The 12,340-nt window shown below is 40.1% G+C and overlaps 1 protein-coding gene across 2 annotated transcripts; it reads right to left on the bottom strand.

Annotated features, from left to right (window-relative positions):
• Positions 1-1,992: 1,992 nt before the first annotated feature.
• LOC149845634 (elongation factor 2-like) lies at positions 1,993-11,968 on the bottom strand. 2 transcript variants are annotated; one of them, XM_089995880.1, is made up of 4 exons: positions 11,938-11,968; positions 4,916-4,968; positions 4,753-4,840; positions 1,993-4,663 (listed from the first exon to the last, which is right to left on the bottom strand). In XM_089995880.1, exons 2-4 carry the CDS (start codon positions 4,916-4,918, stop codon positions 2,223-2,225), a joined length of 2,532 nt encoding a protein of 843 aa, XP_089852006.1. In that variant the 5' UTR covers positions 4,919-4,968; positions 11,938-11,968; the 3' UTR covers positions 1,993-2,222. The 2 variants fall into 2 exon arrangements, with proteins under 2 accessions (XP_089852006.1, XP_089852005.1); XM_089995879.1 differs by lacking the exon at positions 11,938-11,968 and adding an exon at positions 5,442-5,570 and having other exon boundaries at positions 4,916-4,974.
• Positions 11,969-12,340: the final 372 nt, after the last annotated feature.

Raw genomic sequence — 12,340 nt, 5'->3', positions numbered from 1 at the left:
ATCAGGGTCCGGCGTCCTTCCCCCAGGATACAATAGCCACGACGAACCGAACGGTGCACTCCGATGGATCGTCCTTCGAAAACAGCCTCTTTGAACCACAGTTGCAGAACAACCCCTTTCGGGATAACTCACAGGAAAAAAAAAAGAGAGAGATGGGAAATCGCAGAATGCTTCTTCAGAAATCGTCTGTATCAGTCTCTCCGTAACCCCACCCCTGACCACGCTTTTATAACCCACGAACGGTTATGAAACGTGGAAGGAGCCCGTTACGGAATCCGAGGGGACGTGATCCGTTAACGGTCTTCGAAAGATCGAGACCCGTTACGGAATCCGAAGCGTCATAACGGGCACGGAATACGAGGAGTCGTGACCCGTTATCCATTCCCATAACCCGTAACTGAATCCGAATCCAAAGAAACTTTGGGTAAAAAGATACTTGTCTTGATTGGATATGGCCCTAAAGGGCCAATTACCCGAACCCGAACCCGAACCCGAACCCGGCACGGCGGGCGCGCGCGCGCGCGTGTGGTGGTCATCCCACTCCCTTGTTCTCAGGAACAAGTGTATGAGTTCACTAATTGCTTATAAAGCTCTCAGAAAACTCATGCAAAAGCAATATGGGACTATTCCACCTCATCAAGACCTCTATCTTAAACACCTCATTCCTTCTTTGAATTTCTCTCCATTCTTTCTTACACCTAACACTTTCCCCGGTCCACTGCCATCCTTACTGCAGGGATTATCAGAGTTTTCACCCCCTTGTGATCGAGGATTGGTCAGGTTGAGCTCAGATCTGAAACAAGGCCATGATTCTTTCCTAGGTATGGAGGGTCCAAGATCTAGATATAAGCAAGAATTGTGGAACGCCAAAACACAGGTTTTCACCATATAATTTAGCTTCATTGCAATACAAGAAGCAACTGCTCTTTTTGTGCCAGCAAACCTTAGTGTATCAACCAACGTATGCATATCAAGTCCACATTTTGAAGTGGGTCAAATGAGATAGCCGGGCATAATTGAGGGGTCTCAGGTTTGAACCCTGGCACTGGTAAACGAGGTGAAACAAACCCAACATGCCGCTTTCAAGCGTGAGTCCAGCCGAGCTCAAGATCAATGAATTAAGTTCAAGTTGGTCACTCACCAAAAAAAAAGAAGGAAAAGCTTTTTACATTGTTTCAAACTTGAAATTGATCAGATTTGAACTCTGTTGCTTGTATGCCGAACACTTCAACTATTTATATTTTACAGTATATTATATAAGATAAGTATCTAGAATATTTTAAAACTACTTAAAGAACTGAAGCCAAAACAAAAACTCGTTGCTCATGTTCATCTTGACAAAGCTTATTTCACAAGTTCAAACGAGCTCTTTATAAGTTGAACCACGTCCCATTTCCCAGCCCTATTCTTATCCCCCAGCTTGCACATCTCAAAAAGAAAGAGCAAAAAACAGTTTTAAGGGACCCAAGATGCAGCATTTGATTACCTTAGATCCTTAGCATAAGCCCTAGAGCAAAACAAATCTCTCAGATCTGAAATCGGAGCAACAACCATTTCTTGGGCAGATCCTTCAAAGCCGCACCGATCATTATTAGCAATGCACAAGCATTAATCACAACAAAACCGCTTCCAATTGTCGTCATGGTTCAATATCTCAAAAATAATTCTGCTACATACATGAATATTCTTTGATGCATTTGATTTTTGTTGCAGCACACTTGTACCATTGTGAAAGCAAGAAACAAACCTGTAATGCTCCCCTGGTATAATCTCTGCAACTAGTCTCACTTCTTTAAACACCTCTATGATAGCCAACAGAACAATATAACCTTATAATAACAAATTGGAATCACAAAAATGTCTAAGCATACAAGCAAGCAAAACGAACAAGCCAAAGCTTGCTGAACCATTCTGTAACTCACCATCAATTGGAAAGGATTTCCCTCCTATGAAGATGCACAAGCACCAACAGAGCCAGAGTGTGCCCAACAATTAAGATGAATCAATCTACAAATTAAATACTAATAGTAACTTCAGCACATAATCCAGGGAGACATTTCTAGAAGTGGGGAACAAAAATCCATCTCATACACTCTTAAAGACAAAATAGACAAAAAAAACACAGAAAATAGAAAAAACTACAAGACTTGAAAAGGAGATGCACCTGCTTGGCATCTCACACAGGCCACTTCTTCAGGTAAAAACTAACCAGTTTAAAGCATTTAGAGCTTGTCCTCAAACTCAGACAAAGGAGTCATCTGAGCCTTGAGACCTTTCCTCTTGCGAATGTCGATGACCAGCTGCCCAGCCTGTGACCCTAACTCCAGTGGGTCCGAGTTCATCAAATCCCAGTGGTCGAAAACGCACTGTGGGAAAGCCTGACCTGAGGTTGCGGCACGCAAAGTGCTCGAGAATCCAAATGATTCAACGACAGGTAAGTAAGCCTTGATATTGTATAGTGGTGTACCAGGCCTCTGCATTTCCTCAAAGACATGCCCACGCTTCTGATTAAGAACTCCATAAATACCACCAAGAGCTTGCTCAGGTGCTTGGATTTCGACAAGGTAGACAGGCTCCAAAAGCCTTGGTTTAGCAGTCAGCTGTGCAGCATATATAACCCTTCTTGCAGTTGGAATAACCTGGCCACCACCTCTGTGAATTGCATCAGCATGAAGAACAACATCACACACCTCAAAGCATATCGCACGCATGTTTTCATCAGCCAAGGCACCTTCCTTTGATGCCCATTGAAATCCAGCCACAACAGAGTCCTTGATTTCATTCAGGTACTGAACACCCTTACACATATCCACCACCATATTGGGACCAGTAGTCTCCGGCCCAAAACACCAAATCTTCTTAGCAAGATCCTTGTCCCATCCAAATTCCTCTGACAGTATTTTTGCCCGCACCTTTGGATCATCCCTGGGACCTACACGACCCTCATCAATGGCCTCGGCCAATCCATCCTCCATCGGCCTTGCTTCCATGTACAGCCGGTTGTGCTTGTTTGGAGACTTGCTCATGACTGTTCGGCAGGATTTCTCCAACACCGTCTCCCTGAATGAAACAACAGGATCGGAAACCACAATCTCAGCTCCACCCATGAAATCCTCCTGCAAATCCTTGAGGCAGATTTCCAGGTGCAATTCTCCAGCACCAGCAATGATATGCTCACCAGATTCTTCAATCATACAGAGAACCATTGGGTCTGACTTGGCTAGCCGCTTCAGACCTTCAACAAGCTTGGGAAGATCAGAGGCAACTTTGCATTGAACAGCAACACGAACAACAGGTGAAACAGAAAACTTCATGGCCCTGATCGGATGTGCATCCACTTCCTTCTCATTCGTCAGGGTTGCATTTTTGGTGATGAACTGATCCAAACCAACCATAGCAACTGTATTACCACATGGAACATCCTCAACTGACTCTTGCTTTTTCCCCATCCAAATAACAGTCCTCTGGACACTCTTCACGTAGAGGTCCTTCTTCTGGCCTGGAACATAATTTGGTCCCATAATTCTGACCTTCAAGCCAGTAGATACTTTACCAGAGAATACACGCCCAAATGCGAAAAAACGACCCTTGTCAGATGCAGGAATCATCTTTGAGACATAAAGCATCAGTGGCCCTTCAGGGTCACAATTCCTGATGGCATTAGCATACTGATCATCAAGAGGACCTTCGTATAAGTTCTCCACACGGTATTTTTGTGCCTTAGAAGGTGATGGGAGATGGAATACCATCATTTCCAGAAGGGCATCGCTAGCAGGAAGCCATGTCTGCATAACACGCTTCATCAGAGCCTTGCCCACCAGATCTTTTTCATCAGCTTTCATGGTGACGCCAAGCTTCTGCAACATTGGCCACAACTTGTCCTTTTGATCATTCATACAAGCGTTTATGATTTGTTTTATAGGTTCATAACAGAACTGAACAAATCCTCTCTTGCACGTGGGAGAACCAGTATTCTTAGTGGTCCATTTCTTTGTGGCAGGGTCAAAGTAATTTTCACCCCATAGCCTTTCCATCATCTTTGCTTCATCTACTCCAAACTTGGCTGCATACATTTTCGCAAAGTTTGTCAGAGTGAATGCCCAACCATGCAGTCCAGCAGAGAATGCTACAGTTCCTTTCTCTGGGTAGACCTGGACGTCACCAAGCAGTGCATCTTCATATGTAGCCATAATCACATTGGCATTCTCAATCACACGCTGAAATGTCTGATAAGCTTCCTCCCCTTCAACCTGCAGCTCAAGGAAACACCGGTCCATCTTGTTGACAGTAAGCACAGGCCTGATCCTCTCTCCCAGAGCTTGACGAAGAACAGTTTCTGTTTGGACACAGACACCTTCAACGCAATCTACCACAACCAGTGCACCATCTGTAATACGTAGAGCTGCAGTAACCTCCGATGAAAAATCCACATGCCCAGGGGAATCAATCAGGTTGATTAGATACTCATTTCCGGACCTCTCCCCCTTGAAGTTCTTTAATGACTCATCTGTCATCTCATAGAACAGTGAAATCCCAGTTGACTTGATGGTAATACCACGCTCTGCCTCATCCTGGCGAGTGTCAGTCATACGAACATCTCCAGCAACTTCTTGAGCAATAATTCCTGCTGCTGCTACAAGAGAATCTGTCAGAGTGGACTTTCCTGCAAGAGGGGAGAGGACCAGATGTTCAGTACTTATACTCACAGTCTAGCAATCATGAAGGCTTGACATGCTAGAATATATTTCATACCATGATCCACATGTGCAATAACAGACATGTTGCGAATGTTATGTTTCAGATCCATGATCCTACGAAGCTCTTCTACTGTAAACTTCACCTGAAATTCAACAAGGTTAACATGAGTAGCCAGATGGAAATAGAAAGGAAACAAAAGGAAAGCATGGACACACACCATTTTGTCTGGTACAGGGGTCAGACAATGCACGAATTTTATAAGTACAGTACCTGCAACTATGCCCAAAACATTGATTAAGTCCACTGGTTACAAGAGAAATGTCAAAAACTATAGTTCTTCAAAACATCAATCGTTAATAAAAATTGGTCGAAAATATCCATCACTGCAAGCATGAAAATCAAACAAGTTTCCTAAATTTCAAATCAAGCTTCCTGTACTTTTACTAGAGAAACTTGGAACACACTATCCATCATAGCCAGCTTTTTATCTACTTGTACCACACAAACCACTTTAGGAAGGTAGCTCTTTCTATTACCCTTACTCGCATGTACACATATTTTCATCCTTGGAAAATAGCAATCTACCTGTCTTTTTCATTTGATCATGGAATCAATAAGCAAAACTATCAATATATGCACAAATAGAACAGAAAACAACACAGGGGATGGAATAATAGCTAGATGGGTCATTAATGATTTATCTAAAGGAATGAATTGACTAGCCTTCCAAATATGCCACTTACATAAATCTTCAGCCAGCAGATGGCTAACAAAACAGACATAGGTAAGTCCATATACTTCTTTAACAGGTCAATCCTCGAGATTCTCAGCACTCCAACTTGGAAAAAATCAGTAATAATAAAGGTTTTTTGCAGGATGATGAGAAGTATGTTGTTTATTTACTATTTTATCCACACAGTTTCTCATTGCTACAGGATGTTTCAAACTTTTGCTGATGTTCCAGGAGACAGAAGTCTGACTGATTCACCTAAACAAGTCCTTGATCATTTATCATCCCCCAAGCTATCCCAGATATTTCTCTACCACTTTTGCCATCTAAGAAATCGATAAAGTCTTTTTCTCTGATTGGGCAGGAAAAATAAAGCAGAAACCTAAATTAACTCCACATGTTTCATATCAATTGCCAACTACAAAACAAGACTTCCGACTAAAACAAGAGATAACAGAAGCTTAGCAGGAAAGTCCCCTAGCAAGCATGATTATAGATCTCAGAAAATATCACAGAGAAAAAAAAGCAGATCATACATAGTATATAGTACTGCAAATGGCTAATCATGAGAATTCAAATAACAGCCAATATATTAGTCTGCATCTATTTAATGGATAATAGGTGAAGGCATCAGATAACAATATTTACCAGCAGAAAGAACGGAATCTACCCATATACCAGGGGAGCCCTTATTAGCTCAACCAAACAAAGACAGAATTTGCACAAATTCGGAATAAACATTTCAAAAAAAAAAGGCCATCTAGGTAACAATACTCTACAAAAGTTTGCATTTTGATTATATTGCCTCATCTCATATCCTGATGAAAATAAAAAATTTATATTTTATAGAGGTCCTAACCCAACATTACTGAACCAAAGACTGACTTTTAGGAGAAATGTGATATGGGGACCCATGGTGGTTGATTGGTGTTTAAGAATCAAAATTGGAAAGTGTGGCTTATTTCTCCATTGTTTGGTATCTGCAAGTGCATAGTTATTCTCATATGTTTAATGAAACTAAAGTTTGGCTAGACATGATTGATGAAGTTCCAATTGATCACAGCAAAACCTAGTGTCAGGTAACACTCAAGTCCTGCTTAGATGGCAGTTACACAAATCTATTCATCAAGTTTACCTCAATTTTAGAAACTCAATTGGCTAGGTTCCTTAATAGGTAGTGAGTGGCATGTTGCTCTCTAGCACAAGGTTTCCAATAATCCCAAATGGCTGGACACATACAATAAAACACTGATCCATACCAGAACAACCTCATAGCAGAAACTAGTCATGTTTCAATGTACCCAAGGACATCCTAATTGAAGCTCTTGTTGCACAAGATCATTATTACAATTTATAACCATAGCGAGTAGTTCATGTTGCTTTAGACTCCTGATCTAATCCACTAATTGTACATGCAAATCCATTCACATACAAAATCTGTTATCCCTCAAGCAAACAACTTTGCAAACAGAAGTGCCACATGGCATGATACTGCACACTGCCCCAAGAAAATCCCTTAGGCTAACCAAGAGATGTTTGATATAATCGTTCTTATTGATCTTTTAAGAATTGCAATGAAACCAATAAATTTTTGTGACCATTGTTCATTTTGACTTTCATATTAGCAAATGGTAAATTTGTAATAAGCATGACTTTGACAAATACTAATTATTATCAAATAGGATCATAATAGGAGCTAGAGGTATATAAATACATGAATCAATGAGAAACTTTCAACCAAAAAAGCCTGCTAAGAAACTTAAATAGCGAACAAAGCTTTCATAGAAGATAAGGTCGCACGGGACAAAAAAGACAAAAAAGACTCTTTTTGTTTCAAACATTGGACGTGGAGGACGGCGTTCCACACGTCCGCTGCAATAAAAAATGAACGCCATTTTCGTTCCACCACCACCCGTTACGAAAATAACAGGACGGGGGAAACCAAAAAAAATATTTACACCTCGATGAGGGTGCCCGACTTTCTCTCTCTCTCGTTGTGTGTGTGCAACGGCAAAGGGGCGGAGATGAAGTCAGTAGAGGGCTAACGGCGAGTTCGGCGGAGGGTCACCGTCGGCGAGGCCGACAGAGAGTTACAAAGAAGGGTTGGCCCAAATCAGTTGAAGAGTCAGGGCATACCGCGTCAGTTGTTGGGGACGTTTGGTTTCTCACCCAACCCTTCAAAGGAAGCAAAGGTCAGCCACTTGATCATCATCCCTCTGCACATATCTCTTGTGCTCAAGTGAAATTTTTGCTGCTTTTATGATCTGGGCATCGTGCTTAAGTGTTTTTCTGCAGTTGGGGTTGATGGTTTCCTCTTCCCCATCTTGAACTTTTGGTTTTAGATTGAATTTGTTGATGTTGTCTTTGTTATTCTTATGCATATTGACTTTTTTGGTGAAATATAGGATTTTTTGTTTTTGATTGAATTTGTTTATGCCATCTTTGTTATTCTTATGTGTATTGACCTTTTTTTGTGAAATCTAGGATTTTTGGTTTTTGATTGAATTTGTTGATGTTGTCTCTGTCATTCTTACGCATATTGACTTTTTTTGTGAAATCTACGATTTTTGGTTTTAGATTGAATTGGTTGTTGTCTCACTCAATTCTATGTGTGATCCTTTTGTTTTTCTTTGATGGGTATTCATATTCAAGTTTGTTGAACTTGAATTTGAATTGACAATCCCGAATTTGTACAACCTTAGGAATTTGCACAAACAAGGTGAAAGATGAAATGATTTTGTTTTTCGCCTTTGGAAGGCATATGTATAAGCGGTTTCTGCATTTTGTAGTATCTTTTGTTTTCTGACTCTTGTCCAAGTTGTTCGCTCATCAAACATGGGACATTTGGAATAACATCTGAGTACGGTCCAAACAAACATTGGACATGGTACATTTGTTATGGAATGCACAGAATCAATGTTTTGTTCCGTCTTTTTTGTTCATTTCATCCAATCCTGGACAAACCATCAAACATGCCCTCAAGCACCAAGATATAATGATTCTCAAAGAATACGTATGTGCATAAACTTTCACTACTCCAAATCAACCTACCAGTCTACATCCCTTTAAACCATACGTAGTTTAGGTCTTAAATATACCTTAATTTCTATCAAATAGCTATATCCACATCACTACGACAGCAACTAACAAGTCCAATATGTCAAAGAATCCATTATAAAGCATAAACGAGAATATGCCATTTGTAACACGTCAGCCCTAAGCTTGCAGCCTGTCCTGCAGATCTCTTAATTCGTCATAAATTTCTTTCCAATTAATCTTCCTTCTGCATGGGACTCAAAGCCATCATCTATTTACAAGATACATAGGACATAATCTATGAACCTGAAATCAAAGCTCAAATGGAACATAGATATAACTCAATTAAAAGAACAAGAAGAACAAAAAATGAGCCTGTTTGGAACTCTTCTATGGTTGAACTAAAGTATGACATAGAGTATACATTGGTTTATCCAGATCTTCTTTTCAGGTTTCATTCAGTTTTGCTGTTTCTACATTCACCATGAATCTTGTTTAAATTGGTTACGTGTTTTATTTTTCGCACCCAAATTCTTGCCACACTCTAAAGCCCCACATTTGTTTCTAGACCAGCCTTCACCTACACACATAGCTAAGGTGCTGGAGGTCACCTACATTAACAGATATCTCCATCAATTGTATAGGTGATATTAATCTAGTCGTAAAATATACATCCCTAAGCAATGACATGGCCCAGATGGGTGATGTGTTCTACACTTTTCTTTTCCTTTCTCTTTCTTTCCTCCTTTTCTTCATCTCTTCTTTTATGAATGTAATGCACATGAACTGTGAGAAATAACTAGAATATAGTATATACACCTAGCAATCTCACAGCCCCTCACAAAGAATAAAAGGGAAAACAAAAGAAAGACTATCTTAGACAACCAATAGTCATTCTCCTATTATTTTGACCACCACGCATTCAATTCACTTCTTCCTTTTGTCATTGGGTAACTTTCATCCATCATATGAATGAAAATATTTCATAATTTGTGAAAACCCCACGAATATGTAATGATACCAACCCATATCAAGGTCTATTGCCCAGAATCTTAATCTCTAACAACATCCTTCCTGGCAAACTAGGGTCATAGTTGCACCAAAGCCATGCCCTAATAAGTTGTACACCTCACAATTGAGTTTCTCAAAAATGTTATAGTTTCAGAGTGTGCATTAGGGCTCCAAAGAGTAGAAACGAAGGGTCAGGGCTGAAAATTTTGGCAAATTTTTCCTACTGACAATGGGTGGCCAAGAGGTCACTGTTTGGCATTGGTAAATTGTTAACCTAATCAAAGTACATTAAGAGGGGGAAGGGGTCAACCTTATTAATAAACCAATATGTGCAGGCATATGTAAACTACTAATACACACTGCAGTCTTCAAACCTTGTCACTAAATCATTCCATCCAATGATAAACATCTTCTAGGGGGCGTTTGCTTGTCACGGAAGAGGGCGCCGCGGCACCTCGTCTGCAGAGTCCTTTTCCACTGAAAAGGAATTGGACCACACCCCTCCCCCCACCACACAGGAAAGGGTTCCGTGGAAAGTGGGTGGTCATCGTTGAAAACACGCCTCCCTTTGCAGAAAGGGAGGCCCATGTTTGCGTTGCCACAGTGGGGCCCATGGAAACGCATGGGTTCCCGTGTGTTTCCGTGGAAACACTCGGGTTTCTGCAGCATGCAAACGACCCCTAGTGTCATCAGCCACATATTCCATATTCTTTTCTTTCCAGCCTTTACTTGATAGAGACACTCGTTCAAAATACTCTGTTAACATGATTCTATCACCCAGTCCAAATTGGCATCGAACAGACCAAGAATCATGTACAACAGAATCGATGATCAACAACCATCTTTAACAAGCTGCCCTTGCAACCTCAAACTGATTTTGTAACAGGAAGTTGTTACACAAGGACTTCCCTAGGCATTTGTCATTAAGTAAAAGATCAATTCATTTATAATAAACCAAGAATTTCATGATTTAACCTCATCCACACATGCCTTAGGAGATCAGATGCTGATTCCATAGTAGGGCTCTTCATATAAGCCACCACTTGCAGCACAATCCTGATAGAAACTGGCATTATCACCCTCACCAATGGAAAGAGAATGGCTATCTTGTGAGAAATGACGAAGCTGTTAATCTTCCAACTTCACACCTATTTTTTATCAACAACCAGTCGGATCAATATTTCCCTAAGCAATTGTAGCTACAGATTCTTGAATCATTTTAAAAAAATTAAAAGATGAATTTCAATAAAGCATAGCTTTCTCCTACCAAAAAAGCCATAGCTTTCAGCATACGGAATCCATAATTGATAGGCAATTTCATACAAAACCTTCATGAAGTCCGACATATGGTTCTTTACGAAAAAAAACTTCATTTTTGAGAACAATTTTTAGACCACAATAACTAACTCATTTTACACATGGATTTTTCGTTCTATACAGTCCTCTGCAAAGATCAGAAAAGGAAAAGTCATCATATACAAAAGGCTGTGACAGTGTCCTTTTAATCGATGTGGGGTCATCAACAAGCTACTTACGTACATACTAAAACAGAAATAAGATATATGATTTTATGTTATTAATTTTGAGCAAAGAGCAATGTCTTGAGTACAAATCAGTGTTAAAGAAATAAGACCAATATGCTTGACTTCCAGTAGCCATATGCACAAGCTTGTGAAAGCTTGATATATGCTATGCACCACACAATACCACGCATATTGTTGGCAGTCATCAACAAGACAGCCTAGCTCGTTCTTCATCTGCCGGCTTGCCTTCCTAATTGGAGGCAGCAACAGGAACCACGACAAATACTATCAAGATAACCTTCAATAAGCAGATTCCCATGACAAACCCATCTAAAGCGTTAGATATAGCTTCTGGTAATTAGATCTATGCAATCAAATACTGCACAACCAAGCATGCATACGCATACACACAATTGGCAAGATCAATGCTATTAGTCCACTAGAGTAAACTGCCTAAATCGGCATAAAAAAACCGGGGTTTTTTCGAGGCTCGTTTCAATTCTCCACCAAATATAATCATAACTTTCAGTATACGAAAACATGACTTAAGACCAATGGCTCAAACAATCGCTCGCGCGGCTATGCAAGTGGAAGATACTGCAAATTAGAGATCAGCACGAAAAAACAACAATCCATGGCAGTCATCCAACGCATATCCACAAGAGATTTCAATCAAAGAACAGCCATATCTACATAAAAAACTATCAAAATACAGAAACAGGATCTACATGAAGAATCAGAACCAAACACCCTAAAGAAAAAAAGTGGTAGCAAAAATAGATAAATTCAAGGCTAAAATCATAATCCACCTACAGTTTCAAGTACACATCAATCTAAACCACAAGAAAAATCAATAAAATTGTGAAAAAAAAAATAGCTCATTAAAATCAAACCACAGAAAGATCCAAATCAAGCAACAGTTCAGCTGCAACAATGTACCTACAGAGACAGAGAGAGAGAGAGACAGAGAGAGACCAAAACCCTAGAAAGGAAGAGATTAGATACTATATCGGAAGATTTTTTGCAAGTTAGTGCTGTGAGGGGGAGATGACGAACATGCCTATAGACTTTTTCCGAATATGACTGAAATACCTTTTTTGTGGTACTTGACTTTGTACTGGAACAGTGGAACTTGACCTCTATGATATGATGCTGGATCACGCATAACAGTTTAAAAGAAATGTTGAATCATTAAATGTGGGGTCATGGTGATAATACAGGCAACCATGACATAGTTGTGAGAGACAGGTACGGGTACGAGATACTGGGATGGGTACGCAAGACCATAGTGACAAAAGTTTAAAACGCCTTTTTTGGGCAATCAAAAAAGTCTTGAGATTTT

The sequence above is a fragment of the Nuphar pumila genome, chromosome 2 (genome assembly GCF_984573655.1).
Source record: "Nuphar pumila chromosome 2, dmNupPumi1.hap1.1, whole genome shotgun sequence".
Classification (NCBI taxonomy): domain Eukaryota; kingdom Viridiplantae; phylum Streptophyta; class Magnoliopsida; order Nymphaeales; family Nymphaeaceae; genus Nuphar; species Nuphar pumila.
This window is presented reverse-complemented; position numbering and strand designations above follow the sequence as displayed.